General features: G+C 43.6%; 1 protein-coding gene across 1 annotated transcript; it reads left to right on the plus strand.

Annotated features, from left to right (window-relative positions):
• The first annotated feature begins 5769 nt into the window (after positions 1 to 5769).
• On the plus strand, positions 5770 to 17724 carry ca6 (carbonic anhydrase VI). The gene is made up of 10 exons (XM_061844478.1): positions 5770 to 5912; positions 7776 to 7955; positions 9270 to 9418; positions 10698 to 10793; positions 10960 to 11026; positions 11095 to 11252; positions 13594 to 13720; positions 13805 to 13888; positions 13984 to 14016; positions 16024 to 17724. The coding sequence occupies exons 1-10, from the start codon at positions 5813 to 5815 to the stop codon at positions 16656 to 16658; spliced, it is 1629 nt and encodes a 542-aa protein (XP_061700462.1). The 5' UTR covers positions 5770 to 5812; the 3' UTR covers positions 16659 to 17724.
• Positions 17725 to 17860: the final 136 nt, after the last annotated feature.

A 17860-nucleotide genomic window follows, 5' to 3' on the forward strand; every position in this document is an offset into this window, starting at 1 on the left:
AGCAGGGCTGGGGGTCACGTGTCTATTGTGACGTAGAATATTATTTTTATTCTACGTCACACTTTGAGGAGGCATTGACACTTCCTTTCCCAGTTGGAATTGTTTGAGAGTTAATTTATGGTTTGAGAAGAAATGGTTCAGGGATTTTTTTTTAAATGTTTGCATTAATTTCAGAATATCGCAAAAAAATTGGAATGGAAATTTGGAATGGTTTGAGGAATCGGTTGACAAATGTGCAAGGAGGTAAATATGTATACAATCATTAAAAATGAGAAACAATGAAAAATTTGAATTTGGGGTTAATCAAAAAAAATATATATATGCAAAAAAAACCATCTCTAAATCTATGATTATTTTTGTGGAAGAAGTCTTGTGAATTTGGGATAATTCACCATAAAGATATGGGTAATTAATATAATAATAATAAGGGGTATGATTAGGGATAATTCATCCCTAAAATGTCAGAAATAAGATGCACATTTTGAAGTTGGAATGGTTTCAATTGGTTGAGTAAATTGTATAAAATAGAAGGATGAGTTAAATTGCACATGCTGAAATATAAAAAAAAAATTGACATTTTGTGGTGAATAACTACGAAAATCCCTAAATTAGGTATAATTCATCCCTAAAATGTCAGGAATAAAATGACCATTTTGAAGTTGGAATGGTTTTAATTGGTTGAATAAATTGTGTAAAATAGAAATATGATTTAAATTACATAGGCTGAAATAAAAAAGTGACATTTTGTGGCGAACAGGTACAAAAATCCCTAAATTAGGGATAATTCATCCCTAAAATGTCAGGAATAAGATCAACATTTTGAAGTTGGAATGGTTTTAATTGGATGAGTAAATTGTATAAAATAGAAGGATGAGTTAAATTACACACGCTGAAATATAAAAAAAATTGACATTTTGTGGTGAATAACTACGAAAATCCCTAAATTAGGGATAATTCATACCTAAAATGTCAGGAATAAGATGCAAATTTTGAAGTTGGAATGGTTTTAATTGGTTGAGTAAATTGTGTAAAATAGAAGAATGAGTTAAATTACGCATGCTGAAATATAAAATTGACATTTTGTGGTGAATAGCTACAAAAATCTGTAAATGAGGTGAACATGGAATGGTTTTCACCCGTGAAGAAATGAGAAAGAAAAACAATTGCCTGAATGATAACATTTTTGACAATAATATGGGTACAGAATAATGGAATATAAAGGGATTCCCTCGCCCGGCATCTTTTTTTTTTTTTTTTTTGTGCAGCTGCGTAGTGTGCGCATGAGCATCCCCTGCAGCATTGACCCTGAGCCCAAGATGGACTTTTTGTGGGATTGCGCCACCTGCAGTCCGGTGGCTCTCGACTACATGACCGTGCAAGGACAAGACAACTACTGGACTGGACTGGATTGGTTGCCTGAAAAAAGAAGTTTCGAGTGAATTTGAGCTTGAGCGATTTAGGGAACGAGGGTCCTTACAGGGGATATCCATCCAACCATTTTCTTCACCCCTTATCCTCACGAGGGTCGCAGGGAGTGCTGCAGCCAATCCCAGCTGTCAACGGGCAGGAGGCGGTGTACACCCTGAACTCGATGCCAGCCAATCGCAGGGCACATAGAGACAAACAGCCGCACTCACAATCACACCTAGGGGCAATTTAGAGTGTCCAATTAATGTTGCATGTTTTTGGGATGTGGAAGGAAACCGGAGTGCCCACCCGGAGAAAACCCCCGCAGGCACGAGGAGAACATGCAAACGTCAGTCTTCAGAACTGTGAGGCCAACGCTTTACCAGCTGCAAATTGTCTTGAAACCCCAGTCTATGGCTCATGGACCCCGTGAGATTGGGGTACCCTGGTTTGAGAACCACTGCTTTACAGTTCTTACCATTTTCAAACCCTCAAACACACGGAGAGACATTTTTTTGAAAGAACTGGTCATATAATCTACATTTTATTTCAGCCTTGACCCTCATGACAACAGAAAATGTATGCTTGGAAGTGGAGCATGGGCCAGCAAGTCCAGCACAGGGCTCAGTCCTGACAAAATTTGTTTTGTTTCCAATAATTTCATAAATAGTTATAAAATCAATGAGTTATGTGTCAGTTTTTTCAGTGTTTTTTTTCTGTCAGTCCTCCATGTCCTTTCCAAGTCGCCAAGAAAACCGCCGCACGTTCTGTAGTAGCAACAAAGAATCACGCAAAAATGTGACTCCTAACTGGGAGCAGTAGTTACAGTAAAGCCTCAGTTTTCGAACGTCCCCGTATTGTTTAAAAAAGTCGAGTCACTACAGATACGGCAATGCAGTCCCAGTTTAGCGTACTCTACTATTAAAGCATACATTTTAAGCAAAAAACAAATGCATTCTATTATTTTATTATATAAAGTATTGAACTATACATGTATTTCTACTATGCAGTTTATTGTCAGGAAAAGTTTTTAAAAATGCTTTAAATAGCCTAATTTTTTTAGGCTCGGAACGCATGATTTCTTTTTCCATTTATTGTAATGGGAAACATCGATTCGGTTTTCAAACAATTCACTTTTCGGACCGTTTTCTGGAACGGGTTGTGGTCGATAACTGAGGCAAATCCTCGTCACTTGTTGGGGTTCGTGCGAAGAAGAAAAATGACATTCCTGAATTTCCCCATCGGTAGCAGAAGTGCTACTTTTATCGTCGGGATCACAATCTCTGGTGCGGAACAATCGGTCATCAACCATAAAGTTGTGCGAGTGAACGACGATGACGTTTGTTCATCCGTCTCGTGGTGCCGTCACTTGGACAAAAATGTGTCCAGAACAAGCTCGTCGTCTACCGCCGTGTAGAAGCAATCTGGGTTCTGCAGACCGGGTGACGCAGGCCGGGTCTGGATGCCGAGAAAACGTCGGCATTCGTCTCTTTGCGTATTTGCTGGGATTTCTCAAGACGGCGTCGCAGCAAGCTCAAGTCACGCACACAAACACTGGCCGCTTCTCGTAAATTCCTCATTCCTTCCGCCGACTTGGCCTGGATGTGATCTCGGGCTGCGGTTGAACTCGAACGCCCGGCGGACTTGTGTTGTGAAACATTTTGACGGCAACAAACAGGACTCCTGTGTTCTGAGTTGATCCGTTAGCTGCCTCGACAACACACAATAACAAAAGCGGCATTCATTTTCTATCGCTCGACAGGCAGCTGGATAGCCAGCTAGGGGTGGACAAAGTAAGGCGGGCGGGCTACATACGGTTCACTCTAATCCACTCACCTGGAATTTTTCTTCCCATAATTTCCGGCCTACAGAGCGCACTGGATTGTACACCTCACCCAGTACATTTGTAAAGCCAATACCATTTGGTACATACATAAGCCGCACCTGTGTAAAAGCTGCAAGTGCTCACATTGAAACACGAGATATTTACAAAAAAAAAGACGGTACACAGAAAGAGTTTTCAAAGTTTGAATACCTTAGCTTAGTTTAACATAGCAACAACACGATAGCACGAACAGGGCTGGTTAAAAAAAAAAACACACCCCTAAATCACTGAGACGCGGCAGTAACACAGCAGAAACATGCTAGCGCTAAATCACTGAGACGCGGCCGCAACACAGCAGAAACACGCTTTCGCTAGTGCGGCGTTTACAGGGCCGGTAAAAAAAAAAAAACATTCCGGTAAAAATCACCGAGATGTGGCAGTAACACAGCAGCAACACGCTAGCACAGCGCTAACAGGGCCGGTTTAAAAAAAAAAAAAACATATCGGTAAAAACCACTGAGACACGGCAGTAACCCAAGCAGCTAATGCTAGCGCAGCGTTAACAGGGCCGGTTAGAAAAAAACCTACCAGTAAAAATCACTGAGACGCGGCAATAACACGGCGCTAACAGGGCCGGTTAAAAAAAACAAAACATACCGGTACCAGTTTTATTTTTTCTAAGGATTTCTTTCAACAGTGGACCTTTTTTCTCCGTACCTCTTTCCAGCCGTGTGGAGTTGTACAATTTTGTCTCTGGTGTCTTTGGACAGCTCTTTGGTCTTATTTTCGTCACTGTACATGGGGAGGATTCGAGCAAGAAAGATTGCGAAACCCGTGACTTCAAGTTGCCGTCACTGGAATCCATCATCTTGCATCAAGCACTTCTTGGCCAAGTGTAGAAAAACTTTGAGTAGTTTTTACTGCTTGCCCCATAAACTCGGTTTCCTGAAATCGAGCCTAACGGTGACATGGCATTTTAACGTCCTCATTCAGAGGATCACCGACGCTTCGCAATTATATTTCAAGTTGAAAAATCATTTTCAATGAACGTGCTTACGTCCAACCTGTAAAGAAATATTAGTGAAATGCATTTTTTCCCCCCTTCAGTACACTCACGAGGACGCCATCTAAGGCGGAGTTATGGAACATGCTCTAACTAGCACGTTATCGTCGGCTGCCACCTCCCTTGTGTGTGCGTACGCATTTATTAACTCTTGTCGTCATTTGAAGCCAACTGGAAAGTTCTAAATCAACCGCAGGCGTATGTGGCGGGTTAAAGACGCATGAATGGACTCGCATCCGCAAGTCCTTGTCCAAACAGCCGCTCCCCGGGCCCAAAATGGCGCCGATTCATTGACTCTTTTGGTTCACCGAGTTATTCTTTTCGAAATTTGGTCAATCGTTTTCCGTGTAAGAGGCGTTTCTTTTTATTTCATATATTTTGACACTGTGTAGGAAACAGTTTTTTGATTTATGCTCATATTTTGTGGGACCCTTTCAGCGATCATCAGATTTTTTTTTTTTTAATTCTCTACATTGCACATACAATGAAATAGTACACTTAAAGCAAGTATCATGAATATTTTTAATTTATGACTTTAATTCCACCAGTGTCAAATAAATTCTCTTTTTTTTCACTTAAATTGAATTAATTTAAAATGTGCATGCATACATTTTTTCCTCTATTGTTTTCCTCATACAGTAAGTTGTATTTTTATTTTTGTAATTTTTCAGCCCATCTTGTCACGAAGCTCCGGTACGAGGGTGGACCCAAATACAGGACTTCGAGGCAGAGGCATAATGTTGAAGGGTTAAGAGTAGTTTAAACAACAAGGAAAATCTGATTTTGAAATTTTTAACCTTCCTAAAAGCGAGGATTTCGAGATGCGAGCATTCCGCCCAACGGCGACGATGTGCAGCTCGTCGTTGCTGAATATTTCTACACCGTAGAAAAAAAAATGTTTTGAAAATAATGCAGCGTTATAAATCAGAATTTGCAAATACATGTCACATTGTTGCCAATACGCACTCCCGCAAATGCGAAAGTTAAGAAAGATTGAAAGATATCCATCCCATCCATCTATTTCCTTTGCCGCTTATCCTCACGGGGGTCGCGGGAAGTACCAGGCAACCGGCCAATCACAGGGCACATTGAGACAGACAACAATCGCACTTGTGGAAAATTTAATGTCCAATTAATGTTGCACGTTTTCGGGATGTGGGAGGAAACCGGAGAAAACATGGAGGGAACACGCACCTCCACGCAGCCGGGGGGTCGGGATCGAACCCGGGTCCTCAAAGCTGCGAGGCCAATGCTTTACCAGCTGATCTGAACTTTCACTCATTGTAAAAGACATCCGTGCCTTTCTGTCTGGCTCTTTAATGATAACAAGAGGTTATCAGGCATGTGTTTGAATCCCAACGGTGCCGGTAATCCCCCTCTTGCTGCGCGGGGGCCTGCCTGCCTTGCCTCTGGGCGTTTTCCGCAGGAGGGTTGAAGCTTTTTTTTTTTTTTTTTTTTTTTTTTTTTTCTCCCCCTCCCAGCGTCTTCCCTTTTTTATCACACACAAAGGAATCGCAATGGCAACGGTGCGCCGAGCCTGCGCGTTGCTCTCGGTTGTGCGGGTCGCCCTGGTCGCGGCGGGGATCCCCCACGACGACATACATTGGACGTACACGGGTAAGCGTTTGCTCATTTTGCCGGATTCACCCCAGAGGAACACAGAGAAGGGAAAGTGGTGCGGGGAACCTGAACAGTCGGGATATTAAACCGATAATAGTATTAATTAATATTGAGTGTATAAAAAAATAATGATATAGTACCCTGCAAAAATCTTTCCATAGAAATTCTTGGAATTTGTACAGAACAACCTTGGCTGGGATTTTCTCGAGAAATCCTCCAGAACAATAGAATTTCTATAGGACTTGGGTCCGAAAGTTCTATAGTCCTTTTGTAGCAGGGTATACGCACGATAATTATGTCGGTAATGTTTAACGGCCAATGACTCGCCGGCAAAGTGAAGTCGGGCAAGTCCCGCAGGTCCGCGACTGCGACCCGTTCTCATACTCGGGGAGGAAAGAAGAACAAACATAGACACAGTACCCTGCTAAAAAAAAAAAATTCTCTAGAAAATCAATAGAATTCTATAAAATTTGTACAGAAAAACGTGTTCTACAGAACCTTGGCTGGGATTTTCTATAGAAATCCTACAGAACAATAGAATTTCCATAGAAATGCTTGAGGACTTGGGTCCTAAAGTTCTATAGTTCTTTAAAAAATCTTTGAAAATGTTCTATAGAATTTTTTTAGCAGGGTATACGCACGCTGTGAGCCCCGGACGCCAAAGCTAGACTAAAGGCCTCCGCCGCCACCGAAGCTCGGCTAAAGGGCTCCGCCGCCGCCGAAGCTCGGCTAACGGCCTCCCCCAACGTCGAAGCTGAGCTGGCCTTCTAATGTTCGACTTCCTTCTGGAATAAAACCACTCTTAATAGCATGCCGTTGCCTCGGAGTCCTGCATTTGGGTCCGCGCACCGTGGCGCTGGCATACGACACTTTTCACATCTTATTTCATGTTTTTGCTGCTATGAAACAATTTTCCATAACAAGGAGACAGCTGTGAGGAACAAAATGACACTTGTCCAATGTATCACACGCCTCCAACCACCAGAGACAAACTTTCCATACTTGGCAAATAAAGCTGATTCTGATTCACATTCTGATTGGCAATCACAGATGGGAAGTTGAGTCATTGCAACTTGAACTCGAGTTGACTCCAGTCCCAAGTGGCCGTTTTTAACTCCGTGAAGCACTTTAGGTTGCATTTTTTTTAAATGAATGAAAACTGCTTTATACATAAAATCTGATTGATTGATTGATTGATTGACGAATGGGGCAGAACGTCTCACTCCTCCTTGTTGGCCTGAGATCCCGGGTTCCATCCCGGACCCATTTGTGTGGAGTTTACATTTTCTCCCCCGTGCCTGCGTGGCTTTCCTCCGGGCACTCCCGATTTCCTCCCACATCCCAAAAATATGCAATATTAATTGGACACTCTAAATTGCCCCTCGGTGTGATTGTGAGTGCGGCTGTTTGTCTCGATGTTGCCCTGCGATTGGCTGGCGACCAGTTCAGGGTGTACCCTGCCTGACAGCCAAGATAGGCTCCAGCACTCCCCGCGGCCCTCGTGAGGATAAACGGCGGAGGAAATGGATGGATGGATGTTACATTAAAGAGGTTGTTGCACAATTTGCACCTGAACTACAGTTGGAAAACAAAACCCAAAAATCTTTTCGCATTTTGTCATAATGGCTGCCTGCGTGCTGGAGAAAATGAATTACAGTCTTCCGTTTTTCGATGAGTCTGTAAAATATGGAAAAACTGGAGCACTGTGAATACTTTCACAGGGCACCGCTTATAACCTTGTTATTACACATTTACTAAGTGCCGTATTCCACCACATGAATGCAAAATGTCGCCGTCTCGTCAATCCTCCCGGTTGTGATATCACGTAAAACGCTCATACAGTATTTGCTCTTCATCCAGAGGGAGCTTTGGACCAGATGCACTGGGCGACCAAGTACCCAGCATGCGGGGGTCGGAAACAGTCCCCCATCGACATCCAGAGGCGCAGCGTCAGACACAATCCGGACATCTTGCAGCTGGAGCTCAGTGGATACGATGCTCAGAAAGGGACGTTTCTCATGTCCAACAACGGACACTCGGGTAGGCCCAAAGTACTGGCCCGCATGATGACCACACGGAAACGTTCTGACGACAAAGTACAAAAATCGAAGCTTCACAACTGAAGTTATTTACAGTGATGCCTCGGTTCTCGATCACAATCCGTTCCGGAAAATGGTTCGAGAAGTGATTTGTTCGAAAACCAAATCGATGTCTCCCATTACAATGAATGGAATAAGTAATAATGCGTTCCAAGCCTAATAAAATTTGGCTTTTTAAAGCATTTTTTAAACCATTTCCTGATAATAAACTGCATAGTAGAAATACATGTATAGTTTAAATACTTTGTATAATAAAATAATTTAAGAAATATATTTATTTTTTGCCTAAAATGTGTGCTTTCGTAATAACGTACGCTAGACAGAGTGCGTTTGCGTATCTGTAGCGACTATGCCCCTCGTCTTGTAACCGCCACGCACGTTACGTCATTTCTGTTTTGTTTTTTTTTCTTTTCCCGGGGGGCGTTCGAATTGACAATAACAAAACGCATCGTGGGCGGGTCAACTGCTCGCGCCGCGCGCATTATTGTTATTTCCGGGTTTTTTCGGCGTGGGAATTCACAACAAAGCCGTCGCGGGTCAGGTGGTCTGGCTGCACGCAATCGGTTATTTCCGGGTTTTGTCGGGCCAGGGTTATTTGCTTTTCGACAGAGCGGCACATACATCTGCAGGATGAGCGGCACCGACGTTGACGTGCATTACACCCGAGCAAAATACGGCGGCTGGTGACAGCCGGCTCCGTGCGGTTCTTCCCACCCGCTTGCGATCTCCCACTTACGCGGCCCAACCCACGGATGCGCGTTCCATACGAATGGCGCATCAATTCACGGGGAAATAAAATGGCTTTAATTCATTGGCAAGACGGAAATTCATTTTTATGAGCTGCCGTAATACATCAACGGATTGGAAATAACGCAAGGTGTGAGTGAGGTGTAGAATTTCAGAGGTCTAACAAAAATAATTCATGTTAAAATTTGTCATCCCTTGCAAACGACGGTGGTCAAGTTTTTACAACTACCTGTAGATGCCACAAGATGGTGGCAAAACACCACTCTGGTCTCGGTGAAGCTCCGCAATTCACCTCAACATACGTTCTTGACACCAAGATACCAAAAGATGTCGCTAAAATAACACTTTTATTGTATTGATCGGAGCACAAAAACGGTGAGTGGTGACGTCAGCCATTTAATAAACCATTTTTGGACCGATTCAAGTGTATTATGGCGTTTGTTAAGATAAAATTGGAATTCACAAAAAAAAACTGTCCCTACTCTTTGCATCTGCTGTCTCCGATCAGTCCAAATCGACCTGCCGCCCAGCATGAAGATCACCAAGGGCATGCCGGGAAAATACACGGCCGTTCAGATGCATCTGCACTGGGGGGGCTGGGACCTGGAGGCCAGCGGGGCGGAGCACACCGTGGACGGCATCCGCTACATGGCCGAGGTAGGCGAGAGCAAACATTCGGGACGGCGGATTTGTGCTGCACACGCTCCGTGATGTGAAACGCAAACATCCTGCAGGCTGCAAAAACACGTCCATGTGTTAAAAGTGACAGCGCCTTCGCAGCAGACGTGCTCGAATCGCCGGCTTCGTTTTTGAATCGGGCTCGGTTGGCATCTACATTCTAGGAGAAGTCGCTTTTGGGTTTTACAAGATTTTCCCATGGAATAATCATTATTGGGTGAATAAACATAAATCGGGCGGTTGAACTCATTCGGGGTTTCCCTCAGAGGACCAATATGACAAATCACATGATTTTTTTAAATCCCCTGCTCATATTATTGTAATGAATAGAGAAAACTAGTTTTCAGTTCTCAAGGAATATAGTTTGCTCAACCGTTGTTCCACCCATCCATCCATTTTCTTTGCCGCTTATCCTCACAAGGGTCGCAGGGCAGCCTAGCCCAGCTGTCAACGGGCAGGAGGCGGGGTGCACCCTGAACTGGTTGCCAAACAATCGCAAGGCACATGGAGACAAATCACACCTAGGGGCAATTTAGAGTGTCCAATTGATGTTGCATGTTTTCGGGATGTGGGAGAAAACGCCGGCACGGGGAGAACTTGCAAACTCCACACAGGCTGGTCCTGGATTGAACCCGGGACCTCAACACTGTGAGGCCAACGCTTTACCAGCTGCCCCACCGTGCCACCCCGTTGTTCCATTCATTTTAAAAAATGTGTTTGACAACAACAAATGCCTGCAATGTCTCAATGAAAAGGGAAGACAAAGTCGCGGGAAGCATGAAGAACATGCACACGATTTGCTTTTGCGGTCCCCATAAAACGATGCGGTGGGCCGGATCTGGCCCCCTGGCCTTGACTTTGACACCCGTGCTTGTAAATAACTTAAAAACGCGAGAATATTTTTTTTTGTCTCATATGGGGTTCACATTTGTTTTTCAATGACATTTTGGGGATTGATGAATCAAAAATAAAAAATTTTTAAAATGCATAAATAAGCAGTCGATGATGGCCTTTCGCCCGAAGCTAGCCGGGACAGGCTCCGGCTACCCCGCAACCCTTGTGAGGATAAGCGGCTTGGATAATGACACGACATACAAAAAACTGGCCGTCCTTACTTAAATGTATTATATACACAAAGCAAAGTCGAAAATGAGAATTAATTGTTTTTACCAATAAAATCAACTTTTTATTTATGTGCACAAACAGAAACAAAAGTAACTTTCTTTGTCCCCCTGGCTGGTCCTCCTCGTCTTTTCAGCTCCACGTCGTCCACTACAACTCGGACAAGTACAAAAGCTTCACCGAGGCCAAAGACAAAGCAGACGGGCTGGCGGTACTGGCCTTTTTCTACGAAGTACGTATTTATTTGCTCCCTCCACTGACAAAAATGCATCTCGTTCATCGTCCGGCCATTTTGTGTTATTTACATTAACATACTCGGTCATGGTCGGTGAAAAATGGCCTCATAATCTTTCACGTAGTTCAAGAGAGACGGCTTGAAACTGTTGCTCCATTTTCAGGACGGCCATTTTGAGAACACCTACTACAGCGACTTCATTTCCAACCTCGCCAAAATCAAGTATGCAGGTGAGTGGAAATCTGACGGGCGGGCGCTCACGTGACGTGTTTTTGAGCCTCCGAGCGACCTGTGGCAGGTCAGTCCATGAACATTTCCAGCCTGGACGTCCGCTCCATGCTCCCCGAGAACCTCAACCACTTCTTCAGGTATCAGGGCTCGCTCACCACTCCGCCCTGCTACGAGAGCATCCTCTGGACCGTGTTCGATACCCCCATTACCCTTTCGCATAACCAGGTAAGTCCATTTCTTGGTTCTGTAGTGAAAAAAGAGGAATGAATTCACAAAGAAATTGCACTTAGTCATTTATGTGTGTGCGCTAGCGTGTGATAACCACTTATCTAAAAAAAAAAAAAAAAGACTGGATGGCTCATTGGCCACCAAAACTGAAATCGCCATCCGCCATCTTGATAATCCCAAAACAACCATGCCGACCTTTGCGCTAATCGCCAGTTTCGTGGCTGGGAGAAAACATTCCACAGGAAAGTTAGAAAGATTTACTTTGACAATGTTAAAGTTTGTTTGTAAAGGTTTTTTTTTCCTGATGATCTTAATTCACTTGAACAAAGTTTTGATTACATTTGTTGTTGTTCACTGTTCAATCTCCGCTTCACTTTTATAGGCCGACAGTTTTTCGCAAAAAAGCGATGTCAGTATTTTCCCAAACTTCATCAGCGGATAAGCGAGAAAACACATTTTCTGTGAAATTTGTGATGAATTTCACAATACAGAATGCTGCAAATTGAATTTGATCTTCAAATGCGAGGAAACAAGTTTAAATTTTCTGTCTGAAATAAGACGTAGCAGAGACAACAAATGAACAATGCATTTGGCATGTATTTTCCCATTGGGAGTCCTTATTTCCAAAAATATATCGAACTGACTGACCTAAAATGTCATGTTTTTATGCTTAGTTTTTTGCTGTTATGATGATCGTGCTTCACAGCGTATTTTGGGGAAAATTCACGTCACGGAAATCGGGCCCGAGAGTCACGGCGTTCTATGTCTTTCCTTTGCACTTGGCCTTTTTTGGCTTACCAAGTCAAATTAATAATCCTTCATGTGACCAGAACTGAAAAAATGTCAAGCTCGCGCGACCAGTTTTAGTTCTACATGCCAAACGTTGAGGAAAAACCCCGCCCTAAGCCAACCTGTAAACCATGTCCTCTACACGTTTTAGGAGTACCAAGATGGCGGCCAACTAGCTAATACTAATCGACATACCGCTCGATGTGGATGTGCAAGCCAGTCTTTTTTTTTTTTTTTTTTTTTTAGATCAGTAGTGATAATGGATTCGGTGAGGAAGCTACAGGAAGTTCATTGTCAAGTTGTCTTTAACTCCCTCAGTTCTTTGCCCCAATATGAAAATGGCCTTGGTCTTCAAACACATGAACAACTCAAATCTTCCTCTTTTCACAGTTTATTGATGGTTAAGGTGGTTGGAGGGTGATTAGAGGTTGATTAGTTTGAAAACCTTGACCAAAGAAGCACATTGAACACATTGCATTATTTTTAGTTTAAATAAATAGGTTATCAAAGCATTACTTTAACCTTACTGTTCACTTTAAGTAAATTAATGACATACATTCATGTGTTCTAAAGTAACAAAGTAAATAAGAACCATAACTGATTGTAATAAACCAAACAAAAGCATCCACTTTGTCTCCATGAATACTTTAGATTAATTCAGAAGTTACATAAACACAAAGAACATAGCTTGTAGCTGAAATGAAATAAAATTAACCAATTAGCATCCAAGTCTTTTCCCTACCAGTTGCGTCCGACCGGAAACTGAGGGGTGCCTTCAGGTTTTTGAGTTGCTTCAGTTGTTTGTTAGTGATTTCTTCCTTTAGTTGGGAGGCTTTCTTTGTTCCACACGAGCTCACATTTCTTCCTTGAGTTGGGAGGCTTTCTTTGTTCCACACGAGCTCACATTTCTTCCTTTAGTTGGGAGGCTTTCTTTGTCTGCGCGCAAAATGGCCACCCCTGGCATCTTACAGGAAGTTTGAAGAGATGCGCGATTGAGGATTCTCTGCCCCCTGCAGGTCTGGAGGGGGGCAGGTGGTCTTCCTGTTAGTTGACTTGACATTCATCATGGCTAAATATTGAAGTCCCTCCAAGCAAATGGAGAGATGGGATGCCAGGAAGATGCTACGGCGATAGCCAACGGGAGAGTCGCTCTATCGCACCACTTTCAAGCCGAGATATAGTACAAGATATTTCCGTTCGGTGGAAACCGGTGTCTAGTTTTTCATTTCCTATCCAGAATTACCTTCGTAACTAGAGACAATATTTTTCCTAGGAGGATTTTCGTAGCCTGAATTTTTCCTTCAAGTTTCGAAAGGGGCGGTATGACACCCAAACTAGTGAGACTCCCTCTGGTGGTATGCGAAAGAATTACTGGATAAAATGTTCAAACTTTGCTTACTGTGAAAGTGGTTTAAACTTTTTTTTTTTGCTGGTGTGAACAATTCAGTTGTAGTTGACTTTTAAGGGCAATCCATTTGATTTTCATCTTTTAGAGAATTTTCCAATAAAGGTTCAGGACTGGAGGTTTTCTTGACTTGTTTGCATCCAGATCAGAAAGCTGGAGAGCACACTGATGGACATGGACAACAAAACCCTGTGGAACGACTACCGCATCGCTCAGCCTCTCAACGACCGGGTGGTGGAGTCGTCTTTCCTACCTCGACTCGGGAAAGGATGTGCGTATTCCGTGTACGTTTGATGACTCGGCCGAGCCAAAACAGCGTGAGAAAAATGGTCGCCGTTTCCGTTCGCCTCGCCAGCGTTCTGCCGCCAGGACGAAATCGAATCCAAGCTGCTGAAAATTGAAGGCCTGATCACGTCTCTCGGGAAGAACGTGTACGCGGGTGAGTCCACGTCTCGGTCCCGCGTGGCCGAATCTATATCCAGGAGTTCCCGTTCACGATTTACTCTCGTTGTACTGCATGTTGTATGTACTCAGGTAGAGGACACGGCCCGCGGCCAAGCAAACACGGTGAGCTCATTTCTCTTTTTCAGCACAGTAAGTGACTTATGATTGCAATAACTGGGCTGAAAATATTAAAAATAGACACATATATTGAGGAGTAACTGCTTACATGATATTACAATATGTATGTAATCGTAATCCATTAGATTACTGGGAGAAAACGATTACTGCTGCTTTTGGAAATTTCCATGATTTACAATTTGAGTTACATTGAAAAAAGCTTTTTAATTTTTTTTTTTTTTCAAATTACCATAATTTCCAGCCTACAAACAACGACTTTTTTCACACGGTTTCAACACTGCGGCTTATGCGGCTAATTTGTGCGTTTTTCCTAACGGCCGGAAGGGGACACTTGAGCGGAAAAGGTAAGAGTGAGACAGAGGAAGTGACTTTTACCAGCAATGTTAGTGCTGCACTTTGTGCTAGCGTGTTAATGATGTGTTCCTGTCCCAGCGATTTTTACTGGTCAGGTTTTTTTTTATTTTAACCGTAGCTGTCAGCGCCAAGTTAGCATTAGCGCCATGCTAGCGTTAGCGCCGTGCTAGCATGAAACACTTTCTGTGTACAGTCTTTGTAAATATCTCGTGCTTCAGTGTGTGCACTTGCAGCTTTTACATATCTGCGGCATATGTATTTACCAAATGGTATTTGCTTGACAAATGTACTTGGTGAGGCTCTCTATAGGCTGGGAATTACGGTATGTCGCTTCCTTTTTTTTTTCCACCCGACGTTTGTGATTGACTCTCTCCGGTCATGGGTCAACTCTGTTGTCTCAAACATGACATATTTTCCCAAATATGACCTCAAAAATGTTACTTTGTGAAGATTTTAACAAGTGTTGGTGTCGTTGTTACACTTTGCAACACATTCACTTTTGAAAAGTTTCGAGTTTTATGATTTGAGGCTTTTTAAGGAACATTTACTGGTCTGGGCTGTGGTGAAGGTGTAATGTCTAAATTTTGCACATTTGTCTCTAGGTACACATGTTCATCATGGTTTCCACACGGTGTAGACATATAACGCTACAAACCTTTTTATTATGGATTTATACTTATTTTGGGATCATTTTATTTGCGCAAATAACAAAATTTGTAGTTAATTCCGAGCGGCACTGCAGACAACTGGTTAACGAGTCTGTTTCGCAGTTCTGAGGTCAGAGGTTCAAATCCCGGCCCCTCTCGTGTGGAGTTCCCATGTTCTCTCCGTGGCTGCGGAGATTTTCTCCGGGCGCTCCGGTTTCCATCCCACCTTCCAAAACATGAATGATGGTTTGTCTATACGTGACCCGCGGTTTGGCCGATTCAGGGCATACCCAAACTCTCTGCCAGATTTAGCTGGGATAGGCTTCAGCGCACCTGCGATCCCATTGTGGATAAGCAGTACTGAAAATTATTGGATGAAATGGTGATCCACTATTTTTTTGAGGAACAATGTGTTCTAACAAGTGGCTAAATTAGCTTACCATGCTACGATAATTCTGTTGGGTCGTAAACATGCTGGTCGGCGAGCCCGTTCTGCTTTGCAGTTAAAACGTTACATTTTGTTATGGCAGATTTTTTTTTTTTAAATGTGAAATGATGCAAAATTTGGACATTTTCTCTTCCGCGCTTGTTGCGACATCAACATGCAGTAAAATTTGTATGTGTAGAAAACTGATTGCTGCAAAACACGATTTTGAGGGGGGGGGGGAATCACAATCTAAAATTAGATATATACACATTTTTTTTTTTAAATCTATACATGCCAACGACATATATTAACACTAGGCTTTATTTAATGTGCATCTATTTGTTGCAAAAGTTTGGTGTTAAACTAAACGGGGCCATGTTTGGCACGGAGTTGAGGCAATCAGTTTCTAAGTTTTAAGTACATGTTTACATACTTTTTGGGACATTTTTTGTGGGGTGGTTTGCTGTGAACTTTTCCATACAGAAAATAATGAGTACCTGTAGAACTAGTGAAGGTGTCTTTATTTAATAAGTGACTTCTGACTTCTTTCTCTGTCTTCTTTAGAACCTCAAGCTTTGTTTCCTCTGGTGCTCAACTTCCAGCCGGAGCATTTGGGCAGCTACGCGAAGGCCCACATCAGCCATCCGATGGATCTCGACTCTTTCACCGTCTGCGTGCACGTCTCGCCTGAAGCGGAGGGAGCACACAACGTCATCTCCTACTCCAGCGACGGCATCCACAACGAGCTGATGGTCTCCGTCAGCGAGGACCGGGACGGCAAGGAGGTGGGCCTCTGGATCGGCAACGAGTTCGTCAACTTGCCTTACAACGTCGAGTCCCGCGGCTGGGTCAACTACTGCATCACGTGGTCGTCCCGCACCGGCGGCGTCGAGCTTTGGATCAACGGCATGGTGGGGGAGCGACGCTACTTAAAAAGCGGCTACACGATCATCCCCGGGGGGGTGTTCATTCTGGGGAGCGACCAGGACGGATTGCTGGGAATCTCCAACACCGATTCCTTTACGGGCAGGCTGACAGATGTGAACGTGTGGGACTATGTGCTGACCACGGCAAATATTCGGGACCAGATGTCATGCGAGGGGAACGGCACAACGCGGGGTAACGTGTTCAGCTGGGGGACCACCAAACTTAGTCTGTATGGGGGGGTGCAGCTAGACAATCAATACAGATGTTCCTGAAATGCACTCATGCAGGATAAATCTCTGGAATCTCCAGCTATTCCGAGTCCTACCGCAAATAGTGGAAAAACAACCAGTAATGAATGCCTCCTAAAATACTCGCGATTGCCAATAATAGTGTTTGAAATCACTGATTACAGTGGTGCTTTGAGATACAAGTTAAATCTGTTCTGTGACCACCAAATCTTCTTCCACCATTGAAATGAATGGAAATGCCGTTAATCCGTTCCAGCTTTCACGAAAAAGTTTGAGTGGGAAAAATATCACAGGATTCTTCTTTTTCTTTCGGCTTGTCCCGGTAGGGGTCACCACAGCGTGTCATCTTTTTCCATCTAAGCCTATCTCGTGGATCTTCTGCTCTAACACCCAACTCTCCTCGTGTCCTCCTTCACAACATCCATCAACCTTTTCTTTGGTCCTCCTCTCGCTCTTTTGCCCGGCAGCTTCATCCTCAGCACCCTTCTACCAATATACTCACTCTCTCGCCTCTGGACATGTCCACACCATCGAAGTCTCTCGAACCTTGTCTACAAAACATCCAACTTTGGCTGTCTCTGTAATGAACTCATTTCTAATCTTATCCAACCTGCTCACACCAAGTGAGAACCTCACCATCTTCATTTCTGCCACCTTAACTTCTGCTTCCTGTTGTTTCTTCAATGCCACTGTTCATCATGGCCGGTCACCACCGTTTTATAAACTTTGCCCTTCATCCTAGCGAAGACTCTTCTGTCACATAGAACACCAGACACCTTCCGCCAATGTTCCATCTTGCTTGGACCCGTTTTACTTCGGCTAATCTTCATTCCTCTTCTTTCCAATGGGTCCCTCCATCTTTCCAATTATTCCCCCGGCTGCTCCCAGCAGATCACAACATCATCTACGAACATCACGGTCCAAGAGGATTCCAGTCTAACCTCATCTGTCAGAACTATCCATTACTACCGCAAACAGGAAGGGGCTCAGCGCAGCTCCCTGATGCAGCCCCACCTCCACCTTAAATTTTTCTGACACACCAACGGCACACCTCACCGCTTTTCTGCTGCCCTCATACATGTCCTGTACTATTCTACACCGGACTTACGCATGCAGTACCACAAATTCCTCTCTTGGTATTCTGTCGTAGGCTTTCTCTCGGTCTACAAAGACACAATGTAGCTCCTTCTGTCCTTCTCTGTACTTTTCCACAAGCATCCTCAAGG

The sequence above is a fragment of the Syngnathoides biaculeatus genome, chromosome 2 (genome assembly GCF_019802595.1).
Source record: "Syngnathoides biaculeatus isolate LvHL_M chromosome 2, ASM1980259v1, whole genome shotgun sequence".
NCBI classification, from domain to species: Eukaryota; Metazoa; Chordata; class Actinopteri; order Syngnathiformes; family Syngnathidae; genus Syngnathoides; species Syngnathoides biaculeatus.